We start from the raw sequence: 26,220 nt of genomic DNA on the forward strand, positions 1-26,220 counted from the left end.
CCAAGTGTGTACTTGTTATTTATGTATTCTTTCAATTATGCCAAGCTATCCAGTGTATTACTATTTGTTGTCTGATTGTATTGTTTGTATTTCACTCCTTCATGGGGCCGAGGAGGGCCTGCAGTATCTGTAAATAAAAAAAAATATAGATTACAAATAACAGCGGCCCTAAAACTGATCCTTGTGGAACGCCCAACTTGACTTGCATCGGTTTTGATATGTAGGAGTCAATTTTAACACACTAAAATCTTTTTGTTAGAAAGCCTTCAATCCACTGAAATGTTTTTTTATCGAGCCGGAGACTACGTAGTTTTGTTAGAAGACGTTGATGAGGGACGCGATCAAACGCTTTAGAAAAATCAATAAAGATTGCATCGAATAACAATGACCTATTGATGGGGTTGTGTAAATCGGTAACTAGCTCAAACAGCTGAGTGTGACAGGATTTATGTTTCTGAAAGCCATGTTGTTTTTCGAAAAGTAGGTTATTGGATTGAAGGTGAGTCATTATGTGGCTGTATAAGATATGTTCGAGCATCTTACAACAAATGGGTCTCAGAGAAATAGGACGGTAATTGTTAGCAATGTGATTGTCTCCAGATTTAAAGCAAGGAATGAAATTCACAATTTTGCAGTCATCAGGAAGGCACCCAGAATCCAGTGACTGCTGAAATATTAGAGATAAGAGGTAGGATGATTTGTCTGATGTCAGCTTCAAAAGCTTTGCGCTGATACTGTCTAGACCTGGACAAGTTTTGCACGGTAGTCTCTCTATAGCATGTGCTACGCTGGTTTCAGTTATCGTGATGGATTGAAACTCGTGCAAAATTGCATCCTGTGGAGGCATCGGTGTTTGTAACGGCAATTCGTCAGAAAAAACCGAAGCAAAATGCTGATTGAAAATTTCGGCGGATTGTTCTACCGACTGTAAGATACCATTTTCACATTTGAGTTGCACGCTGGTTTGCTTCTCTTTCGGGTTTATAATCCGCCAAAATTTGCCAGGTTCGGTCCTCATTAGATTGGGTAGAGTATAGTTAAAGTATTTGTTTTCAGCATCATTTATTGAGCATATTGCTAACTTTGACAGCTCTTTGTAGTTCGCCCAGTCTAAATCATTGTTTGACATCGAAGCTTTTCTAAATGCCCGTTTCTTTTTGTTAATAGCTCTGTTCACGTCACGAGTAAACCAGGGATCATCTGCTTTGGACGAGAGAGTTAATTTTGGCACGCAGTAATCTTCCAGTTCCTTAAGGAAGTTTTTAAATAAAGACCAGTTGTCGTTAACTGATCAATCAGCGAAATCATGAAGGTAACCAGCCACAAATTCCGCAAACATGTGGTTCATTTTGGTAACGTCTGCGCAAGCATAGTTAAGAATTACAGTGGAACTTCGATTATACGACTTTCAGGGGACCGCGCAAAATCGTCGTATAATCCGGGCGTCGTATAATCGAAAAACCGAGAATATAGGCAGTGACGGTCACAGTTGCCCCACAACAGCGGGCACATAATGCCTAAGAAAGTCCGCGGCACAAACCTACGCTGCTCCGAGGAACGTAGATTAAATTAATTGAAAAAATGACAACCACGCATTTTATCGGAGGTGTGAACGAACCTTTATTTCTCACCTTTTAAAAAAATCTGTGATTTTCTTCTGAGAGTTTGCCCAGCCACGACGCATCAGCTTTCTTTCGGTAGCTGCAACATCTGGCAGCAAGTCGCCGATCTCGTCGCGTGCGCAAGCAAACCGCTGAATGTGGTCGACGTAGCACAACACGTCCGCGTAAGTCGGAACGGACGCGCTAGCCTCTGCAGCATCGTCCATCTCTTCCTCGTCGGAAGTTCCCGCAGTGTCGGGACACACAGTTTCGATAATGTCATCCAGCGACACTTCACTACACACTGCAACGTCGTCGTCGGCACCAACATAGTCCGCGAAAGATCCAGGCAGCTCCAAGCTGCCGAACTCTGGTTCGTCGTCAACAGGCACTGCAGCTTCACTGGTAGAACAAGCACCACCTCTGTTAAAGCCACAGTGGCTGAAGGAGTTGGCGATGGTTTCTGGCGTGACTGCGTCCCATGCACTAGCAATGTAGCGCATTGCATCAAGCACAGAAAGCTTCTTATCCAACTGCTTGCGTTCCATGCCCGCCAGCCGACGCTGCACCAGAAACTTCCGATATTTCTGTTTCATGCACTTGATGACACCAGCGTCAAGTGGCTGCAGCTGCTAGTGCAATTGGGGGGCAGAAATACAACTTTCACATTTCTCAAATGCGACATATCTGATGGATGGCATGGCGCATTGTCAAGCAGTAGAAGAATCTTTCTGTTCTTAGCCACCATTTTGGAGTCCACCTGCTGCAGATATGTAGAAAACATAGCAGCCGTCATCCAGGCTTTCCGGTTGAACGTGTACTGGCACGGCAGCCTTTTCAAATTCTTGAAGCATCGCGGCTTCTCAAACTTGCCGATCACGAAGGCAGGAAGCTTTTCAGGGCCGTCTTCATTAGCGCAAAGCAATACGGTAAGAGTATACGTTGTTGGGCTAGTTGGTTCATAATCTTCAAAATTGGCTAGCGCGAAAATCGACAAGGACTAAGAAGGAACACTGAAGTACAGGACAGGCGCTACTCGCAACTAAGCTTTATTCAGAAACGTCTTCCTACATATATACACAGCCGAGTGGCGTGCGCAGGCGCACTGCACATGACAGTCGACAATGCTAATCAGGATCGGGATAACAAAACATATTCGCATTATAACCAAGTGTCTAAGAACAGTCTTTCCTTACTGCGCAGAACAACAGAAGTGTCACTGATACATTCACGGTCTTTCTTTTTAATGTGATAAGCCTCCATTAGTTCCCTCGCCAGCGCATTCCCACTTCTGCCCAGAATTCGAATGCTAGACAGCACTGGTTCACAAGCACAGGTCCTACAATGCGTAGGCAGATGAAAAGTCAAATTATTCTTAACAGAGTGCTCGTGTTCCCGTGCTCGATCGTTGACGTAGCGACCAGTTTGTCTGATATAAACCTTGCCACAAGTGAGTGGGATTTCGTACACGACGCCTACGGCGCATGTCACATAGGGCCGGACGTGCTTTTTTCCGCACGTCGGTTTTTTAAGTGGTCCCGAAATGCGAGGGCATAGCCCAGCCAGTTTATGCGGCGCTGAAAAAACTATAGGTACATTGTACCTATTTGCCACATTTTTTAAATTGTGTGCCACTTTATGCACATACGGCACCACTTCCGGCCTTTTTTCTGCACGAGCAGAGCCAGGCCTCTTCTTCCCCTTCAGTTTCTGAAGGAGGGTTTCGGACACAGCAGTCAAGTTCGAGCAGGGGAACCCAGCCGCCTGTAGGCGCTCAATCTGGCTATTAAAACTATCCTGAGCCAAGTGAACGCAGGACTTTGCCAGCACAATTTAAAAAATGTGGCAAATAGGTACAATGTACCTATAGTTTTTTTCAGCGCCGCATAAACTGGCTGGGCTATGCCCTCGCATTTCGGGAACCGACGTGCGGAAAAAAGCACGTCTGGCCCTACGTCACATGCGCCGTAGGTGTCGTGTACGAAATCCCACTCACTTGTGGCAAGGTTTATATCGGACAAACTGGTCGTTGCGTCAACGATCGAGCACGGGAACACGAGCGCTCTGTTAAGAATAATTGGACTTTTCATCTGCCTACGCATTGTAGGACCTGTGCCTGTGAGCCAGTGCTGTCTAGCATTCGAATTCTGGGCAGAAGTGGGAATGCACTGGCGAGGGAACTAATGGAGGCTTATCACATTAAAAAGAAAGACCGTGAATGTATCAGTGACACTTCTGTTGTTCTGCGCAGTAAGGAAAGACTGTTCTTAGACACTTGGTTATAATGTGAATATGTTTTGTTATCCCGATCCTGATTAGCATTGTCGACTGTCATGTGCAGTGCGCCTGCGCACACCACTCGGCTGTGTATATATGTAGGAAGACGTTTCTGAATAAAGCTTAGTTGCGAGTAGCGCCTGTCCTGTACTTCAGTGTTCCTTCTTAGTCCTTGTCGATTTTTGCGCTAGCCAATTTTGAACAATACGGTAAGACGCTCTTTGCTTCGCTTACCCCCGTGACAGCTCTCTCCTTTGAATGCCAATGTCTGTTCTGGCTGCATATTATAAAATAATCCAGTTTCGTCCGTGTTGAACACGTCGAACAGCTTGTATTCCCGTATCAATTCCGGCAGCAATGCAGTCCACTTTTCTACAGTGTTGGAGCTGACTGACGCGCTCTCTCCACAGCAGTGGCTGTACACAACTCCACTGCGTTTTTTAAAGCGATCCAACCAGCCATTGGAGGCTTTAGAGGAGTCCTGACACAAAAATTTTCGCCCCGCGTTTTTTTGCTGCAATGTGTTGCTGGGGGCCTGTTAGTCATAACACGGCACATCGTTTGCTGCAGCGCGCGACAGATAATTAATTACAAGCTCCTCATTACCGACACAGCCTCAGTTTCGGTTTGACAGAGCTCCAAAAACGGCAAGCCGCCGGGTGCAACTATCACCACCTAGCGAGTGAAACGCTCGGTCACGTGAGCGCACAGAACAGTGACGCATTTCCGCGCGGTCTGTTGTCGTCGGGCTCATCGTCGTTCGATGGCGACAATTTTCTTGCGGCGGGGATCGAAGGAATTTTCGACGTGGCGAATCACTTCATGTTTGACCCGCTGGCGAGGAGCGATTCGTCGGGAAGCGCGTCAAAACAGAAATGGCGGCTACGACGTCATCGTAACTTGTACCGGCTGCAACGGTTACATAAGGGAAGTAGGGGGTCACCTCGGGTCACCTCCGAGGGTGTCGATGCACTAGGTGCGGCCTATAATGCTGGATCGCGCTCGCGAACTTCAAAATTCATATAAAATACCTTCCAAGCTTTATTCGCTGCCGATATTTTGCAGATGGTACACGCACGTACACGGGAATCGATCCAGCAGGCTATCTCGGCCGCGAAATTTTGTGTCAGTACCCCTTTAATGTCGTCAATGCCGCAGCGCAATGCAACTGTCTCAGCCTTGTCCTTCAAAATTGCGCCATCCACGGCAATTCCTGAACTGCGGGCCTGACGCAACCACTCAACGAGGGCCTTCTCCATGGCAGCATATTTGCCATCTTTCGCGGCCTTCCTGTTCAGGCCGAACTTTGCCGCATTTAGTAGGATGCTGTCCTTCTTCGCGAGGATCGTTTTCAGCGACGACTCGGGAATGTTCAGGTCGCGGGCAATGCTGGCCTTTGTTGCTCCGTTCCGCTTCTCCGCCTCCTCGATTATGTGAAGCTTTTCTCCGAGCGTCAGCGGTTTTCGGTTCCGCGACATTGCGAGACGCAGCACTCGCAACCAAGAGTTCGAAAGCTTCCTCGCACACTAATGTCCGAACACAGAAAATTTTGCACGTGGACACAGCAGCTGCGGCGCAGCACAACCAACCGATGAGGCAAACACGTGAAGGAATGGCTGAATGGCAGCACGGCAGTAGGCCTATTTGATTTGCAAGCTTCGACCAATCGCGAGCGGCTAAAACACCCCAGCCCTCTGGTAGCTAGACAGCGGCGAGTTCCGGTTCCCGCGGCTGTCGCAAACGTTGGCTCAACAATCGCCGTTCAACACGTCCGGTATAACGACACGAAATCTAGTGAAAGTTATCGCATACTAGAAAGTGAGCTCGAAATTATCTGCCATGTTATCTGCTCACAACGGTCACTACAAAACCACCCAAAAGAAGAGAGAGAGAAAAAAAAAAAAGGCGACAATGGAAGTGCGCAGTGCAATGCGACAAAACGAATGCGCTCCGGCTGGCTCCGGCCAACGTTGGCTCTGGCTGGCTATGGCCGACCGCGTGTCGAAAAATTGAAGAGGCCCTGTGGTGGCAGCGCGGATACGAACTCGGTTCCTCGGTTTCCCGACTTTTTTCACCCGGCCGCAGTGTGTTTGCGTGCCAGCCCGCGTCATCGTAGGTCTTTTTTTTCTCGGACAGTCCAGCGAAGCGTCGTACGAGGCGGGGCCGGCGTAAAATTGTGTCGTACAATTGAGGTTTTTAATACATTATTTCTATGGGGGTTTTGCCGTGACCAAGCCAATTCGTCGTAAAACGCGGGTCGTCGCAGGACCGGATGACGTATAATCGAAGTTCCACTGTATTTTGGTTTCTTTTGGTTCCCTAGGGCGTGGTACTTATAGAGTGCAGTGTATGGCCTTGTGATCACTTACTTCCTCAAGAACAAGAGCATTTTTGTATTCAGGATGGTTAGTTAGTATCAAATCAAGAATATTTTCGCCTCGAGTGGGTTGTTTTACCAATTGCAACAGGTTATGAAAGTGCACCGTATGGAGAAAATGAAGCAATTCTTGGCGATTACTGTTACCCAGAACAGAAGATGCTGGCCAGTCAATGGATGGATAATTGAAATCGCCGGCCAAGAGCAGTAAGGCATTTAGGAACCTATTTGTGACTTGTTCCAGGGCGTCATTAAAAAGATTCACGAACTCGGGCTGGCTCTCAGGGGGTCGGTAGCATGAACCAAGAACGCAGTGCACGTGGCTATGACTCTTAACTACCCAAATCATTTCAAGCGGTGAGTCGATAGGAACAATAGACTGTTGCAATTCTTGTTTGACAGCAGTTATCACGCCCCCTCCCCGCGACCCCTTCCGGTCTTTGCGAAAAACAGCGAATGTCTTTGGCAGCGATAGTTCATTATCTGCAATATGCTCAGTGAGCCACGTTTTGGTACCGATAAGGATATCAGCATCGCATGTTCGAATCAGTATCTTTATGGCATCAACCTTGTTAAGTAGGCTTCGAAAGTTTGCCAGCAACAATGACACTTTATGCGCAGAAGGTCTGCAGTTAGCCACTTCGGCTGGTCATTTTTGCAAAGATTGTCTTTCCTTAGATACGACGACAGAATCAGATGAAGAGTCGTACCGGTAGATGCCATTTTGCATGTGTAGTGTGTTAAAACGGAGCGAAAAGTGCTCGCTTTCTTTGCGGTTTTGCTTTGCGAAGTCGCGAAGCTTTTTACGTGCTTGCTGTATCTTAGGTGAAAAGTCTTCTTCCAGCCATACTCTTGGTGATGCTAGGTTCTTTAGCTTGAATGCATTGTGCAGAGCTTCAGTTTTTGATTTGTAGTTCAGAAACTTAATGATAATGGGGCGATTGAATCCGCTCCGGCGTTTCACACTGACTACGGGCAAGGAAAGAGCCGATCTGTGCGCGATAGGTGTTAACATCAACACCCATCACGCATCAAGGCATAAGACACTACAAACAATGCAGGCAGGGGATCAGCGGCCAAAAATAAAACCAAGAATGGCAGGCTAGAAAAGTTTGAATGCCTACCTATAACCAGAAAACAATAGTCGATTCAGACACTTTGCTTGCTGGCCACGAAATCCCAATCCGTTGTTGCTTGGAGCACCGTTTTGAATGCTGCGGTGGCGCTCTCGTCGTCGTGATGTTGAAGGCCAGTCACAGCAGTGGATCCTTGCAGCTCAGCAGATAGCTTGATAGCTTGAAGCAGCGCCGAGTCACCCGAGATCGACGCTATCCAAGCAGCAGCAACCAGGCAAAGCTATAACCAGAAAACAATCGTCGATTCAGATACTTTGCTTGCTGGCCGTGAAATCCCAATCCGTTGTTGCTTGGAGCACCGTTTTGAATGCTGCGGTGGCGCTCTCGTCGTCGTGACGACGAAGGCCAGTCACAGCAGTGGATGCGAAAATATTGCCACAGCTGTATCTGTATGCCTGGCCATGATAACAGCAGGATGCTTGAATGTTAGGCCTAGCAGGAACTAAATTGGTGCATTCTGTAGTGATATGCTCTGCCAACAAGAGAGTGGGTGATGGGGGTGTGACACAAGGGTGTCACCTAACTGCGTGTTCACAAAGGGAGCTCTTCGGAAAGCTAATTGTTACAGAATGTGGCCCCTGGGTTTTGATGTATGAAAGTAGTTTGAGGCTCAGTGTTCAACTTCACACAGGGGCATGAGCTAAGCCCACTTAGCACCTTCACCGAGAAGCGCAGCACAAGTAAAATAGCTCTTTATGATTCTCCACAATGTCTTTGTTGTCCCTTCATATTATTGTATCTCCGTGCCGCTTCATTTTTGTCAATATGTATGAAGGGAAAATAGTTAAAAGAAACATGGCACATGACAACAAATCAATGTGTAATGGAATTTTCGTTTTAAGAACTATTATCTCTGTATCAGTTGCATAATTTTCAAGGCAATGTCTGTGAGTGTCCAAGTCGAAAGGATCGGCACTGATCTTAATTTTACACATGGCAGTTTTCATGCACCTAATTGTCTTTTTGTATGTGTATGTCTTCACTGGTAGTGGTCATTGAAATTTTGGCACAGGAACTGTAGGTGGCACCCTTTTCACGTTGTATGTGTTCGAATGTGTTTTCCCTCTTTAATGAAATGTTGGTCCATCATTTGATGATGTTCTCGCAAGTTGTTTTCTATTCACTTTAACCTAAGAAAACTAGAACAAGCTAAAATGAATTGGGATTGTGTCATTGTAAATGCATTATATTGATAATTGTGCTGTGTTGTCATTCAGAAAGCACCTCAGCAGCTCAAATGGAGACAATGATGAGGAGGTGCAATTCTCAGCCTTGCTTGCTGTGAATGTCATTGTGCAGTGACTTCGTGTACTTAGTCTATAACATGTTCTTTTTTCACTACATACTATTTCGAAAACAAAATGAAAATACAAACATCACTACCATTATCATTTGTCAGAAGGACTGCTCTTTTTCTTATGCTTGCCGTTTCCCTTGGCATAATCGAGTTGGTGCATTTGAAGCTTGCTGTTGATTCAGTCAGATGTGATAAGTTAAATTTTGTCACTAGTGAAACTCAACCTACGTCACAATGTTTTGGTTGATTTGCCTAAAGGGGTCGTGAACCACCCCTCCGTGAGAAAACACATCCTGCGTATAGCAGACACTGCTATGAACATCTCAGCCAAATGTTGCAGTCGTGCACTGCAAGGAGAGCTTACAAGCGGAGCACAAAGTTGCCATTTTCTCAGGTGCCCTCTTTTCATATAGAGGCCTGTGCTCACTCTCTTCGGAGCTGCTGGCACCTGGTGTTTGACATCGAAAAACAGCATGCTATTGGCCAATAGCTGACGTACCGTATTTATTCGAATCTAAGCCAATGTTTTTTTTTTTTGAAAAAACGATGTGGGAGAAAGTGGGGGGGGGGGGATTGGCTCAGATTCGAGTACAATGATTAAGTTTTTTTTTTTCTGGCCTTGCGAATTTCAGGGGTTGGCTTAGAATCGGGGCTGCCCTAGATTCGAGTAAATACGGTAAATCAAGAGTTGTGTTTGTATTAGATGCGCTTCTTGCCATGGGGGTGCCGGCGCCGCGCTTCATGGTCTGCTAACATGACACAGTGTGCCACACTCACACAGGAATCACAACAGCAGAGAGCGACCACGTTTCATAGCACGTGGTCATGGTGGTGACGCATGCTGAGGTAACTTCTTTCCCTCTTGCCATTCCTCTCTCATCGTGATGAGAGAAGAGAAAATGCACTTAACAAAGCGCGCGACAAATCTGCGTAACTCCACTCATTCTTGACAGATCCAAGAAATTTTTGCGGCAATTGATTCGTGAACCAATCAACTCCAACACCAAGGTCATTTGATGATTACTTAGAAAAGTGGTTCATGACCCCTTTAAAAGAAAATTTTGTTTCACTTCCTTAAACAGAGCAGTGCAGCCACACATCCGAGGAAATTACATTCATAACATAGTGAATGTCAGTATATGACCGTGTGACATTCGAATCAAATCAAATCAAATGAGATTATTGAGACGTGTTTACAAAAAAGCCGGCAGATCCCATGCAATGTGGGAATAGAAGTAATGCGAAGCAGCCAGCAAACAGCTGCATATATTTTCTTGTTTGTCATTGAGGCAAAAGAAGTCATTCATGTCGTGACGTCTATAGTTCACTATATATCGCAAGTTTGCCATGAATGCATGCACATACAGTTTGGTATATGCCATGGTAATGAAACATGCATTCTGGTACATATATACGATTCGTGATCTGCTTTATATTTGACACGCACTCAGGTCATGCCACATTGATTTTGGCATATACGGTAAAACCTCGCTGATACGAATCTCGCGGGGTTACGAAAAATATTCGTATCATCCGAAATTCGTATCACCAGAAAACATGGAAATTTAGTATGCGACAAAAGAAAGTTGACATACGTGTGGGATGCGGGTCGTTGAAGGAGGGATCCCAACATAAAACGAAACGATGTTTATTAACGTAGTAGCAGCAGCAGGGCAAGCATGCCGATGCTGCGCTTCGGAAGGTTAGAGAAACAAACATGAAACCAAGCTTGGTAGCTTGGGCTATATAGCCAGCAGTGGTGACATAAGCCTCCGACGAAACTGCGTGGCGCTGTCTTTTATCGGAAGCGTGTTGCAGCAAGTAGCTGTGTCACGCCGGGCTAATCAGTGACGAGACGGAGGCTGCATAGGTCGGTGCGCAGTGGTTGCCACATCACCCCCCCGCGGAGTGCAGAGCCCTCAGGGTCTGTAGAAATCTGGGAGGCGTACCAGACGTCCAGAGCGTGTCATGAAAGGAGTGGGCTGCGACGTCGGTGGCTGTGGAAGGACGCCAGTTGAAAGAGTGGCGCTGCCAGGTTCGTTCGCCGCGATGTATGCGGGCTTGAGTCGGTCAATCGAGACGCGAATGTCGTTCTCGTTCAAGCGCAAGATGAAGTTCTTGTCGTCGCGATGGACGACTAGATAGGGTCCGCTGTAGGGTGGCTGGAAAGGCCGGCGGACGGTGTCGTCGCGGAGGAAAGCATGCGTGCACGATGCTAGCTCTTTGAACACAAAAGGTGTGGGCTTGCTATGGTGGGCTGCAAGGGACGGGCGTAAGGCAGCGATGGTGCGTTGGAGCCGGGCGACGAAGTCGGTGGGGTCTGACGTCGTAGTGCTGGATGGCAGAGCTGCGAGAAATTCACCTGGCAGACGGAGTGGTTCCACGTAGACAAGCTCTGCTGGCGTAGCATGGATGTCCGGCTTGAAGGTGGCGCGAAGACCGAGGATGACAGCTGGGATGGCCTCGAGCCAGGTTGAGTCCGGGTGGCACATAATGGCGGCTTTGAACTGTCGGTGAAAACGCTCGATCATTCCGTTGGTGCAGGGATGGTAGCTCGTGGTCCTCAAGCGTTCAAACCCGATGGTCAATCCCAGGAGCCTGAATAGGTGAGACTCAAACTGTCGCCCTTGGTCGGTGGTTACGCGGCGGGGAGCGCCGAAACGGGCAATCCAGCCGTAGAAGAAGGCCGAGGCGATGTCTTCCGCGGTGATTCCCTCGAGAGGCCATGCCTCGGGCCATCGAGTGTAGCGGTTGATGGCGGTGAGGCAGTAGCGGTAGGGTCCTGCCGGGGGAAAAGGTGGACGTGCTCGAACCGACCTGAGGGCTGAGCGAGTGTTCCGAGTCGGGATGTGACGTGCCTGGTGATTTTTGCACGTTGGCAGTGAATGCAGGAGCGCGCCCACGTGCGACAATCCCGCTGCATGGAGGGCCAGACATAGCGGTCAGCCACGAGGCGTGTAGAGGCACGTATGCCGGGATGGCTGAGGTTGTGAAGCTGATTGAAAAGACCACGGCGATGGCACAGGGGCACGTAAGGCCTGCTTCGTCCTGTCGAGATGTCGCAGCAGATAGTTCTTGCTGACCCTGGAATGGGGACTTCTTTTAGCTGAAGTGAGGACGTGCCCTTGAGAAGTTCCTGCAGCTCGGCGTCCGTGGTTTGAGTCTCGGCGAGGATGTCTGCTGTTATTTGCACCGAGCTGATGGTGGCCACACGTGAAAGCGCGTCGGCGACCATGTCTTTCCCGCTGATGTGTTGGATGTCGGTGGTGAACTGCAATGAACGAGAGTTGGTTCTGCTGAACAGGCGGGAGTTTATCGCGACGTTGAGAGAAGGCGTACGTTAGAGGTTTGTGGTCGGTATAGATGGTGCAGTGCTGCGCTTCGAGAACGTGGCGAAAGTGCTGCACTGCTTCGTATATCGCCAGAAGTTCTCTGCAGTAAGCTGGCGAACTCGTACGGGCAGCGGTCGTGGTTTCGTCGGTGGAACTGGCCATTGAAGGGCTCACCTTCCGAGCTGAGAGTTTCCTAGAAAAGAATGCCAAGGGGTGCCAGGTGTTGTCCACGCGTTGCATCAGGGCGGCGCCAACGGCGAAACCAGAGGCGTCCGTGAAGAGTCCCAAGGGAGCGTCTGGGACGGGATGGGAGAGGAGCGTGGCGGTGCAGGGAGCAGTCTTGCATTCCTCAAAAACTTGCACCAAAGTCGGTGTCCACGTGACGGGTTAGTTTCCACGTAGACCAGCCAGGACATCATGAAGGGGCGCCTGGTAGTCGGCGGCGTGCGGTAAGAAGCGTCTATAGAAGTTCAGCATGCCGAGGAAACGGCGAAGGTCTTTAGCGGTGGTGGGTTGAGGGTACTTCTGCAAGTCGGAGATGCGATCAGGCAGGGGTCGAGTTCCCTCTGACGAAACTTCGTGGCCGAGGAAATGGACGGTGGAAGTGCCGAGCGTGCTCTTCTGGACGTTGACGAGCAGGCCGTGGTCGTCGAGGCGTTGGAGCAACAGACGAAGGTGCCCGTGGTGTTCTTCGGCGTCACGTGAAAATATCAATATGTCGTCAAGATAGACGAAGCAGAAGTCGAGGCCACGGACGACTTCGTCGATTAAGCGCTCAAAGGTTTGCCCAGCGTTCTTAAGGCCAAAACTCATGAAGGGAAACTCGAACAAGCCAAACGGGGTGATTATTGCAGTTTTCGTGACGTCGTCCGGGTTGACGGGTATCTGCGTGTAAGCCTTCACCAAGTCTAGCACGGAGAAGACGTGGCAGCCATGAATGCGATGGGCGAAGCCCTGTATGTGGTGGACTGGGTACCTGTCCGGGATGGTGCGTGCGTTGAGGGCACGGTAGTCCCCACATGGTCGCCAGCCAGCGGTCTTCTTCGGGACAAGGTGAAGTGGCGAGGCCCATGGGCCGTCGGAGCGACGGGCGATGCCTTCTCGGAGCATGGCTTCGAACTCTGCCTTGGCTATGCGCATGCGGTCTGGGGCAAGGCGACGGGCACGGCAAAAAACCGGGGGGCCTGGAGACGTCCGGATGTAGTGCACGGTGGTGTGCTGCACTTTGCGTGGCAGTCCGCTTGGGCGCGTCAAGCCGGGAAACTCGGCGAGGATGGCATGGTACGGCGAGTGATCATCGACACTGTGGACCTTGATGCTTGGCTGTTGGGCGGTTGTTCGCTGGCCTGGTGTGGAGTGTCCCATTGTCGCGTCGATGAGCCGGTCGTTGCGGCAGTCCGGAAGGAGGTTGTAGTGAGCCGGGAAGTCTGAGCCGATGACTGGCTCGGCGACATCAGCGATGACAAAGTTCCAGTGAAGGTCGCGGCGTGAGTTCTTGAGCTGGATGTGCAGGCGCAGCGAGCCGTACGTCTTGATTGTGGACCGGTTTGCCGCGCTGAGCTCGAAAGATGTCGGCGGGTGAGGGCCTTGAAGGTGGGATCGCGGGTAGCAGCAAATGTCGGAACCGCTGTCGACCAGGTAACGCTGCTTCGTGATCTGGTCGGTGACGAAGATGCGACGGCCTCCGGGTTGGCAGCTTGCGGCCGTCTCTACGAGCTGCCGTTGTTGTTTTCCGCATGTCCCATGGAACAAGGTGAACGACATTGCCGAGCTTTGTCGCCGAAGCGTCGGTAGTAGTAGCACGGACCGTTGATGTCAGGTTGCGGCAATGAGGTGGTGTTTCGGTCGCGGCTTGGTGAATGGCGGTGCTGTCGCATCGGAAGACGTTCACCCAGGTGTTGCTGAATGGAGGCGAGCCGTCGATCGATGTCATTGATGCGGCGCGCAAGCTCCGTGGTGTTCAGCGGTGCGGCGACAGCCTGGGTGGTGGGCGACAACTGCGGTAAGGAGGCCTCGGCGACGCGATCAGCGATTTCCGCAAGTTCGTCGAGAGGTAGCCTGACCTGTGCTTCAGGGTCTTCAGGTGTTCGTACGCGTTAGCCGTTGGCAGGTTTGCGAGGATATCCCGGACCTCGTTGGCGTAACGTGCGTCCAAGTGGGCGACGACGTAGTCGTAGCGGGTCTGGTCTTGGTTGATGTGCGCCAGGGAGAACTGGGCCTCGACCTGGGCAAACCAGACCTCGGGTGAGTCCGCCCAAAATGGCGGAAGCTTGACAGCAACACGCCAGGAAGCAGCGTGCGGGATGGCTTCTGTAGGACTTCTGACGTCCTCAGGGGGCCGGTGCGCACGGCCTCGTTTGTGGAAGCGTTGCGAGCTTACTGCTGTTGCTGGGTCAGTAGTTCCTGTTGGAGTTGTTGTACCTGATGGCGGAGAGCGGTGAGGTCTTCTGAGTCGGCCATGGCGGTGCGGTTAGTTCGATTTCCGGGTCACCAGATGTGGGATGCGGGTCGGTGAAGGACAACATAAAACATCCCAACATAAAACGAAACGATGTTTATTAACGTAGTAGCAGCAGCAGGGCAAGCATGCCGATGCTGTGCTTCGGAAGGTTAGAGAAACAAACATGAAACCAAGCTTGGTAGCTTGGGTTATATAGCCAGCAGTGGTGACGTAAGCCTCCGACGAAACTGCGTGGCGCTGTCTTTTATCGGAAGCGTGTTGCAGCAAGTAGCTGTGTCACGCCGGGCTAATCAGTGACGAGACGGAGGCTGCGTAGGTCAGTGCGCAGTGGTCGCCACATACGTTTTGATTTAGTGTTTCTTAGGGCCGCAGCGACGTCATGAACAGCTCTGAATGATTGCCAGTAAGGTTTTTAGACGTCAACGATCATACTTGTACTCGTAAATATAGGGTGCATGCGCACGTGTGTAATTATGAACCAGATGTGTTATGCCGTGTGACCGTTAGTGGCCCCATCCTAATCTTACTACGCTTTTCTGCATGACACTAAAGTACTGCGGCGAAAGTGACTTAAGAAGCGCTTTGCACACGATAGATAGAGGCCAAGCTCCTTCGCCAAGACCGTCCGCTTCGTCTCTTGGGGTCTTCGTCCACGTTTCATGAGACTTCATGACGGACCCGCAGCCCAAGTTTCAGTCTTGTTTCGTAGAACGTCTGATTGTGGCGACATGGCTTGCATCGACGTGGCAGGCACGTATACGTGTTAAACCAAAGACGCTGCTGCCTCGAGCACCGGAGCACAAGCCAACGCGTCGAAAAAAAAAAAGCGCGACGTCAACGTCATCTGTAATCTAAACGCTAAGGCGCATAAAGGCCTCCGAAATTTGCACGTGCTATCTCGGAGGCAACGACGCACCGTTCATGGTCGCGCCGCTCGCATGCCCGCACCCGCGCGTGACTAACCGCGTCTTCTGCGACAGCGCGGGCCACACCTGTTCGTACCTGTGCGCCAGCGTACGTTCGTATCAAACGTCGCGGAGTGCAAATCGGTTCGCAACAACCGTACTCCAACACATTGCAGGCTAATGGGCCTTGGCTGGGACCACAGAAAAATTCGTATCACCCCGAAATTCGTACGAGCCGTGATCGTATTACCGAGGTTTTACTGTATCCAGCTAACAAAACGGCCGCGAGCGCGCCATGAGCGTGGCGTCTAAATCATGCCTTAACTGACATGCGCGTCATGATTGTCATCGATATTAAATCCTGGTATTTATGGTCGCAAGACAGTCACGTTGCACAATACCAATTTTGGTGTATATCAAGCTAGCGAAACGGCCGCCTGCGCACCATGAGCGTTGCACGTAAGTTGTAATATACATGACATGTGTGTCATGATTTTCATATAAACTCCTGTTATTTATGTTCGTCACACAATCATGTCGTGCAATACCAATTTTAGTGTATATCAAGCAAGCGAAACGGCCACCAGCGCACCATGAGCGTGGCACGTAAGTCATTTTACACATGACATGCGTGTCGTGATTTTCACATTAGCCCCTGTTATTTATGTTCGTCACACAGTCATGTCACGCAATACCAATTTTGGTGTATATCAAGCTATAGCGAAACGTCCACCAGTGCACCATGAGCGTGGCATGTAATTCATGCTGTGTATGACATGCGTGTCATGATTTTCATATAAACTCCTGTTATTTATGTTCGCCATACACTCTTGTCAAGACATACCAATTTTGGTATATATCAAACTAACGAAACGCCGCAAGATTACCAAGACTGTGGCATGTAAATCATGCTGTACATGACATGCATATCATGATTTTCATGTTATGACCAGTCATTTATGTTCGTCATACAGTCATGTTATGTCGTAGGCGGCTAGATAGGCGGCTAGATAGATAGATAGACAGATAGATAGATAGACAGGTAGATAGATACGCTCAAAGAAGTTCGCTAAGAAATGCTTCGCATTTAAAATGCGCACATAATATTTGGACCAATAGCCTACGTGGCTAGTAGCTGGTCCAGTAGAGAAATACATAAAGGTTAGCAACACTCATGATTGGTCATGAAAATGATTGGTTTTATACATATGGAAGTTTCAGCGATGTACAGTCTATGTATGAAAAGGTGATTACAATTCACTAGACAAGAAAAAGCGTTTACAAGAAAGGTGAAAGTTACGCATAGTTTTTTTTTCTAGAGGCACAGTGTTCCAAGTTACAGCTCCGAAGAATTCTAACAATCGTTCGCCATAAACATTGTTACAGGGAGGAAGATTTAAATTTAACTGACTTGTTTGCCTGGTGTTTGCACGCGGGTAGTTGAATATGGTGTTGGGTAGAGGAAAGTTTGTGTCCAGTATTTTGTGAACTAGGCAAGTTGCCTTTTAATTTCTTAGTGCCGTAATTGAGAGCTAGAATATGAATATTATTGAATAGGATGCCACTGGAGTAATGAACGGGGGAGAGTGTTATTATTCTTAAAGCACGTTTTTGTAACTGCAGTATAGGTCTTAAATAAGTCTTGTATGTTAGACCCCAAGCCTCACAGCAATAGCCAAGGTGTGAATGAAACAGAGAAAAGTATATGCAACGAAGTAGAGAGCGAGGAGAATATTGGCGGGAACGGACCAGTGCATAACAGCTAAAAGCAATTTTTCTACACGCAGCATTGATCTGGTCTCTCCAGTGCAAGTGATGGTCAAAAATAACTCCCAAGTATTTGAATGTGTCGACCCTATTCAGAGTTTGGTTGGCCAGAGAAATATTAAGGCTGCTGTAGTTGACTATTTTCTTGCTTGAGTGAAATAAGACATATTGAGTTTTCTCAGTATTTATGGCTAGCCTGTTTTCTGTAAACGACTTATTTATTATTGCCATTTCTTTCGATATAGCATCTTGCAGTGAAGGAAGTGAGTCACCTGAGTAAAGTAACGCTGTGTCATCAGCATACATTAAGACTTTTGTGAACCTAAGAGCGTGTGGTAGATCATTCACGTATAAAGAGAAGAGAACGGGACCTGGAACCAATCCTTGTGGTACTCCGCATGTGACATCAGCAAAAGTAGAGCAATACTTGTTAATTACTACTTGCTGTCTACGTGCGTGGAAATAGCTGTGGATGAATTGAAGCGCATTTCCAACAACTCCATAAGACTCTAGCTTTTCGAATAGTCTAGCATGACAGATTGTGTCGAATGCCTTTCTTACATTGAGAAATATTGACACTGCAATGTCCTGCTTGTTTAGAGTGGTGTTAATGAATTGTGAAAGTATTGCAACGGCGGTTGCAGTAGATCTACCTGCAATGAAACCATGCTGCTGCGGGCAGATAATGTTATTGTTTTCAAGGAATGCATTTAATGGTAGCACAATGAGTTTTTCAAATAGGATGTTCACTGTACTGAGAATAGTTATTGGTCTATAACTACCCAGGCGGTTAGGGTCACCAGATTTGTACACCGGAATGACCTTACCAACTTTCAATACGTCTGGGTAACAGTTCTTGCTTACTGTGTGATTAAGCATGTGGCAAAGGAGCCTGCACAAGATATCAATATTGTTTTTCAGAATCCTAACCTGGATACCGTCGGGTCCAGATGCCTTATTCGCAGATAACTTTCCTACGATTGATTTTACTTCATCAAGTGTTATTTCATAAAAATGAAAGTCATATTCAATAGATCTTTCAAGCCTGGTTTCAAGCTTTCAAGCTTCTGTGTAATGAACTGGTATGCATCAGAGAAAATCAGGTCCACTCTGTTATGCCAAATGTATTGGATATCTGATGAATGCAGCAAGGTGGGCACATTGGTAAAAATGCATGATGTAAAATATGAGTACACAAATGACTTGCACGAAGGAAAATGATGTAGATGGGTCAAGTGCTGACTCTGTCTACATTATTATTAGTTTTTGCCATCTTTTACGCTCTAGTTATTTTATGTTATTGGTGCTTTGTCTGTACAGGATTTTAGTTAACATTTCAGTACGAATTCCTTGATGTCATACCCCCTTGATATGTACGCTGCAGTACAGCAGGTTACTCAAAATAGCAAACATTGATGGAAAACAGTGACTGGGAAAAAAAATGACACTGTACATAAAGTTGGTCTTTACTTGTTAGCAAATTAGAAGTGGGATTTCGCAAAAGTGTGTGTATTCCTGTTCCCTATAATGTGAATGTGGAGGCAGCATTCACAATGTATTTTTAAGCACCTCTTGAGCTATGGATCGGTAGGCTTTGTGTTAATGGAACTGTGATGGTGCTTTCGTACTAGTGAATGCATCGACGAAGGCAGTGCATAGGAAGAGATACAGCTTGTTGACAAAGGCAGCTCTAACTTTTAAAACTTTGTTTTATTGTTTGTACAGTTGCCAGATGAATGTTAGTTCCCATTGGTTTTTAATGCTTGTCAAAATACTAAACTATACTGGAAATAAGCTGGAATGGTTTTTGAAGGGACACTAAAATGTTTTTGACTATAGGCCTAGTGCGCTGCAGCTTTGAACCGAACAGGCAGCGCCACTAGACGTCCGCGGCGGAAAAGTTGGGATTGTCGTTCGTTGCTCCCGGGCGTGCAGTCACGGTAGAAACGCATGGCTCCTCGCCGAAAGGACGTAAAAACGTCGTAGAAGTTCGGTACTTTTTCGTACTTCTGTGTACATGGCTGGCACAACAGCTGTAGGAACACCGTTCGGAAGCAACTGGCTTTAAAATTCTGCCGGTTACCACAGAAGTCAGACGAAAGTGACAGACAACTCTACCGCAGCTATGCGGCGCATAAGCAACACCTCCAATTCCGTCTGCAAGTGTCCTCACTCTCTTGAGCTTTTTTTTTTCGCCTTTTATTATTTATATTAAGTGTATACACAAACTTACAAGGTCACAAGGAAATAGGAAGATAGCAGGCTCACAACGGCCACCTAGAGATGCAAGGTGCCTGTCTGCGTCTTCTGCTCTCACGCGTGATTTCTTGCCAGCCAGAACGGCAAGTAGGGGTAGCCGGTGCTGAATCAGACACGCATTTGCAGCGTCCTCTTCGTTGGGAACGAAAATAGTTCGATATGACTCAGCTCACGTAGAGTATTGAAAAATCAAAAGCTCACCTCCACTCGTACGTTGTAGTCCACAGTTTTCAATTGCACTATGCATTGCATTTCCCAATAATGTCGGAAGATTCCATCACGCACATCAATTCTTTCAGACCACACACTGACCACTCGCATGCACTTCATACCAAGTGACGAACAACTCCTTTTGAAACACGTTTTTCAATTCTACAGAAACCGCAGAACAACACACGATCGTCCCTTCTTGTCCTCACGTTCACGCGCGGGCTGGCGATGTGCTTTCCTAGCAGACGGCAGCCAGTGAAGAACTGATGGGCGCTTGCAGTCTCACTGCCTGTAAAAATGCGTGTGCGCGCGCGCCTGTGTGCGTGTTGTGAGCGTGTTTGTGTGTGTGGGGGGGGGGGGTCTACTGTTCCCCGAGTGGCGTCCAAAGGACGGAACACAACTTGTTTCCGGCGCAAGCAGCTGTGTTTTCTCTGCTCCCCCCCCCCCTTTTTAGTAGGGCTCGCAATTCGGTTTTCGGCGAAAAAAAGGACTGAGGGGGGGTCAGTCTTTCTCAAATGACTTGAGGCGAAAAGGGGACGAAGTTTTGTGGAACGCTTACTTTAACAAGAGTCGCTGCATGCTGGTTTTTCGACGACAGCTTTAAACGGCTGTAGTTTGAGAGGTTTTTCAGACAGGAAGCAAAACATAAATAAACATAAATTAGCACAGCGTATTTGTATATGCAGACAAAAAAAAAGAACTACGGTTGCCGTTCGTGGGGAACAGTGGCCGCCGTAACCGTCGCTGCTGCCTTGAAACATACAGACGGGCCAGTAGGCGACAATCCTAACAGTGCGCCGCTGGCCCGACAGAGGGCGAGAGCGCCACCATACCAGCTCTCGAGGTCTATATTTGACAAATGCATTCAGCCGGTTCCATAGGTTCTTCGGATCATTAACAGAATGATTTCAGCATTCTGCATAAGGTGCATAATGTGTTGTTATCTTCTGAACATGCACGTTGCTATTGATCGCAAGGTGCCCCCACGCTGAGTTTACAGCCGCCCCTGTTTCGGGACGTCACTCGTTCAACCAATCTCATTGGCCCCCTATTTAGCAAAAGTGATTGCCTATATTTAGTTTGTAAAGTAAACACAGCATGCACAAACGTACAAGCTTTCATTGCTACAATGACAGATGTATCTGTGCACTGCACCTTTAATCAACAGTTAGTCCGGCTTGATTCCCCCCTGGTCGACACCAGCTGTATCAATCCCCACAGGCAAATGGGATATCCATTAGTACATATAATTAGCTAATTGGCATGACAGTACTTTCCTTCTCACTGTGATAATGCATCATAGTTTTGGAACAAAATTGCACGGGCTTTTGCAATGCCTTTCCATGCTGCCTGGAGAGCATTCCCGCATTAACAATGTGTGAGTGCACTGAAAGCCATGTATCCACAGCAGTTGTCCATTACTCAGGTGACTTGTATTGAAGGGATGCTGAAACAGTTTTGACGATTTTGTATAAATGCATTGAGCCAGTAAAGCAAGTTGTAAGAATCATTTGCAGACCTATATAAGCTCCCTGCATCAAGTGTGTAATTTTTACAAGAGTTTAAACGTGCGAATCTCTACAGATTGCAGTGGTTCAGCCAAACAAGTTTTCAACTTGGTGTGTCCATTCTATGTAGAATTGTTCCATTATACGTAGCACCGGCGACCAATTCGATTGCGTATGTCCAGTTTACGTCACTGAACCTCCGCTGGACAGCAAGCATCGTCTGCCTGTGTTACAACAGTAGTACCTTTAACAATGGTTTTTCACAAATATCTCTGTTTTAAACACAGGTAGTAAAGACTACCTGTGTTTACTTGTACGAGAAATCATAGACTTCTTTTGAACCAATGCTTGCTCAAATATTGGTATTTCAGATATGGCACAATCATACAAAAATCATCATTTTTCATCTGAATTGTACTTCACATTTAAATTGGTGTTTTGCTTCCACACAGCCGGTGAGGTTAAGGTATATCCAAAGGAAAGAGTGTAACAAATGTTCCCAGTCTGCTTTTGCCTATCGCCACGATTAGTGTCAGATGTTCTTCGAGTGTGGTACGTACTGTCAAACGTTTGTATGTGTGGTTCCACTGCAGGGGGCAGCTTCTGTGCTGGCTACGATCTGTTAGAACTCGCCGAAGACAGTCCAGAAGAGTGGCCTCAGGTAAGCCACAGCAGCTTGTTCTACTTTGAACAGACAGCTGAACTCACTCGAACTAGATACATAGTTGGTTCACATAAGCTTGGAAGGAAATGCAAGAGGGCTGCTGAGACCCACCAGACAAGCAGATGGCAAGGCAAGATAACTGCAAATGGTATTCGCCCTGAGACCTTTGAGTGACGCACTCTCGCATGTGACGTCAGCAGGAGGACTTGGATGCCGCTCTTTGCGCGCGCTCGCTACGTGAAGGCTGCTCGACGCTGCCGGCCAGTCTGTCCTGCTTCAGTTATTGAAACATTAGTGGGAAAGTTCTTAAAACAATTTGCACTGAATGTTCAAGCAAAATGATCCACGAAATTGAGCGCAGTTGCTGTCAGTAGCACGTTCAGCGTCAATTGCTCCTGATGTTGTCTGCTAGCCATCGATATGTACATCTGCATTTATGGCGTGAATTTCTTTTTCCTGAGTGTTCTATAGGTCGGCAAAAAAAATTGGAGCTCACTCAGGCTCACTCACAAAATATGTTCTGCTCTGATGACTGACTCGGACTCAGACTCACCAAAATTTTTTCTCAACTGGACTCCCTCGGACTCAGACTCACAAACACATTACTCAGCCGGACTCGCTCAGACTCAGGCTCACGGCTTGACGCGAGTCTGAGTGAGCTTGAGTGAGTCGACTCATGAGTCCGTTAGCGTAAAATTAGTCGTTTCTATCATGGTGTGAATGCTCTTTAACGCCAATATCTTACATAATCGGTGCTCTACGATATGTCTTTTGATCTTGTACCGTCAAATAGGAGTTATCAGTGGTTTCAGTGCAGGAAGGGCATTTTTTATGAAGTACGTGACTCACAGGAAATAATTTTTCTGAAGAATTTCCCGTGAAAAAAGTTCGCGCGGAAGGTAATGCCCCCTAACTCACGCCTCTGATCAATGAATAATGAGGTGGCGCATGAACGCTAGTGCGTTGAGATATGTGTAATAAGCTTGAGTATAAATGTGAGCCGATATAAGGCTCATAGTAATCCTGAAAATGAGTAGATACGCCCATAGGTCGGCAATGAAAGCTGGAGCTCACTCAAACTCACTCAAGAAATATGTCTTGCGCTTAGTGTTCACTCGGACTCAGACTCACCAATATTTTCCTCAACTGGACTCATTCGGAGTCAGACTCGCTAAAATTTTCCTCAGCCGGACTCACTCGGACTCACTCACCAAAATATTGCTCACCCAAACTCACCCAGTCTCAGAATCACGGTCTGATCTGAGTCTGAGTGAGTCGACTCATGAGTGAGTTTGCCAACCTATGTCTATGACCGTGGCTCACTCAAAATTACTTGCCAGCCTATTTCTGATCACTAACTTCAGCCTTCGACTTCCGTGTCTGCATCATAGCACAATGCTTGTATACAGCGTGCTGCGCGTTTTCGGTTGCCAAGCCTGCCCGATCGGTTCAATTCCGTTGTTCGGAGTTTTAGCATATGACAAACAATGTGTGATGTCATTCAAATAAGTTAAGAGACCGTTACAGGCCTTTGATAAGATTCATGTTTTCAGAAGCTGCTGTGTAAGCGCGTTGTAAGTACTTAAAATTTGAACAAGGCAATAATAAGGTTGGGAGCATGATGAACAAGGGGATGCACAACGGTGATGTTACGAAATAAAGAGAACCAAGAGGGGTGCAGAGCATGAGCAGCAGCCATGGGCACTGGCTCGTTTAGTTGTTCTATTCCTTCGCTATAGCTAGACATCCGGGTTCGGCTCTTTTCTTTGTCCTTTCGCTAAATTCTGGCGCCGAAATCTGCCCAGTCATCTTGCACTTGACCTTCGACAATGGAATAACGCGCACACCAAGTGCCGCTTCTTCCGAACAGTCATCACAAAGGGTCTGTCAACGCTCGATGCCCTGCTCGCAGATTTTAGCACCCCGGCTGGCAAGCTCCAGGAGGTCCTCGAGCTAATCGTGGCAAACAACGCCCGACTCATCAACTTTGACAACGAGATACAGGCTGTACTTACTGCCTACGAGTACGACGAGAAGGTGAGCTACACCCAAACGAGAGTTCGCCTCGCAACCGAGTTGTGTCCTCCAAACTTTCCTGCCCCCTCCGTCTCGACTGCAAGGCCCAACAACGCGCCGTTCACTATGAAACCACAGCATGCCGCCATTTCAGCATCGACTTCAGCGTCAGTCTCTTGCATCACACAAGCTCAAGTACGATCATGGTCTCACGATTCTGAGTGCGCCCTGGAGTGTGCACTAGGAAAACAAGACTTTGATTTAGGCGAGTTGGTACATGCTTAGCTGGGGAAAAACAGCGCAATAAAGGACGAGGACGCAGGAACACAGTAGACTGGACGAGCGCCGAACTTACAACTGACATCTTTATTGCACCTACTGCTCGTTTTTAGAACGCATCAAACCGAGCACGCCATTCCAATCAAATCGCCAATCAAAAGCATCGGGTATGCAAACTACATATTCACTGAAAGCTAACACATGTACATGAATTTGATTGGCGATTTGATTGGAATGGCGTGCTCGGTTTGATGCTCAATAAGGTTGAGAGCTGGGCTAGTTGGTGACTGATCGTTATGCCTATATGGTTAGGTAGCGCACTTTCGACGGGGACAAAAGAAACAGAAAGGACACGACACTCGCTACACTCGCAACTGAATTTATTTCAGGAAAAATACTTCAATATATATGCACCCAAGCACCCCCGAGTGACACAGAAATGAACCAACCCTCAATATCACCTGATTAAAGACAAAATTTGCGCACTGCTGTGAAAGGATAAGTTATGCACGTGTGAAGATAAACCGACAGTCAATGTATTCTTATCTAGGACCAAACTATCTGTGCACACTCAAGCGATACAAAAACCAAAAGTTAACGAAACACGAGCAGCTTGTACACTATAAAAAACCATGCACAATCTAGGGTTATTGCAAGACGTTTCAACAAGAAATCAACACTCGCTTAAAACGGAAATAGGAGCAAGAATGAGGGCACAACAGAAGCATTCCTACAATTTAAGGCCCTTCCAGGAACGTGACTTCCCGATGACTTAATGAAACTGATGGTTGACTAATGCAGCAGTCTTTTCGCTTGTTAATGTGAAACGCTTCAACTATTTCCCTGGTTAGTTGGTTTACATGATGGAAAACGATGGAGGTGTCATCAAACAGTGGCAGACAGCCACATTGAGAACAGTGTCCCTTTATGTGGGAATGATCATTTTTTTCCAAGGCCCTCTTATGTGGAAAAGTATACATCGGGCAAACGTGTCGGTGTTTGAACACCAGGCTGTCAGAGCATAAGAGGGCCTTAAAAAAAAATGATCATTCCCACATAAAGGGACACTGTTCTCAATGTGGCTGTCTGCCACTGTTTGATGACACCTCCGTCGTTTTCCATCATGTAAACCAACTAACCAGGGAAATAGTTGAAGCGTTTCACATTAACAAGCGAAAAGACTGCTGCATTAGTCAACCATCAGTTTCATTAAGTCATCGGGAAGTCACGTTCCTGGAAGGGCCTTAAATTGTAGGAATGCTTCTGTTGCGCCCTCATTCTTGCTCCTATTTCCGTTTTAAGCGAGTGTTGACTTCTTGTTGAAACGTCTTGCAATAACCCTAGATTGTGCATGGTTTTTTATAGTGTACAAGCTGCTTGTGTTTCGTTAACTTTTGGTTTTGTTTCGCTTGAGTGTGTGCAGATAGTTTGGTCCTAGATAAGAATACATTGACTGTCGGTTTATCTTCACACGTCCATAACTTATCCTTTCACAGGAGTGTGCAAAATTTTGTCTTTAATCAGGTGATATTGAGGGTTGGTTCATTTCTGTGTCGCTCGAGGGTGCTTGGGTGCTTATATATTGAAGTATTTTTCCTGAAATAAATTCAGTTGCGAGTGTAGCGAGTGTCGTGTCCTTTCTGTTTCTTTTGTCCCCGTCGAAAGTGCGCTACCTAACCATATAGGCATAATGATCGGTTTGATGCGTTGTAAAAACGAGCGGTAGGTGCAATAAAGATGTCAGTTGTAAGTTCAGCGCTCGTCCAGTCTACTGTGTTCATGCGTCCTCGTCCTTTATTGCGCTGTTTTTTCCCAGCTAAGCATGTACCAACTCGCCCAAATCAAAGTCTTGCTTGAGAACATTTCTTATACGATGGGCTCTTTTCTATCTGCAAATGTTCTCTCCGACCCCGCTATTACGTGTGCGAACCTGATCGCCATTTCCACCTGCCAGTCAAGGGTGATAACCTACTGCATCAAGCAAAAACTAGTTCCAAACGAAGTCCAAGCGCTCTTCGGCTTAGTTAGGCCGTCATGGGGCCATTGCAGATGCGAATGCAAAATACTGAAGTCCGAGTATTGGAGACAAGTACTCCTGCTCCATGATTGGCTTCGTGAACTCGTGGTAATA

The 26,220-nt window shown here is 47.4% G+C and overlaps 1 protein-coding gene across 1 annotated transcript in view; it reads left to right on the forward strand.

Moving 5' to 3' along the window:
• The window catches only part of LOC125758929 (probable enoyl-CoA hydratase), an 83,606-nt gene that overhangs the window by 16,391 nt on the left and 40,995 nt on the right, over nucleotides 1-26,220 (forward strand). Inside the window, exon 3 of the mRNA XM_049416715.1 lies at nucleotides 21,724-21,791. Within this exon, the coding sequence (XP_049272672.1) occupies nucleotides 21,724-21,791 (68 nt within the window). The remainder of the gene's footprint in view (nucleotides 1-21,723; nucleotides 21,792-26,220) is intronic.

Source organism: Rhipicephalus sanguineus, chromosome 6, assembly GCF_013339695.2.
Source record: "Rhipicephalus sanguineus isolate Rsan-2018 chromosome 6, BIME_Rsan_1.4, whole genome shotgun sequence".
Classification (NCBI taxonomy): domain Eukaryota; kingdom Metazoa; phylum Arthropoda; class Arachnida; order Ixodida; family Ixodidae; genus Rhipicephalus; species Rhipicephalus sanguineus.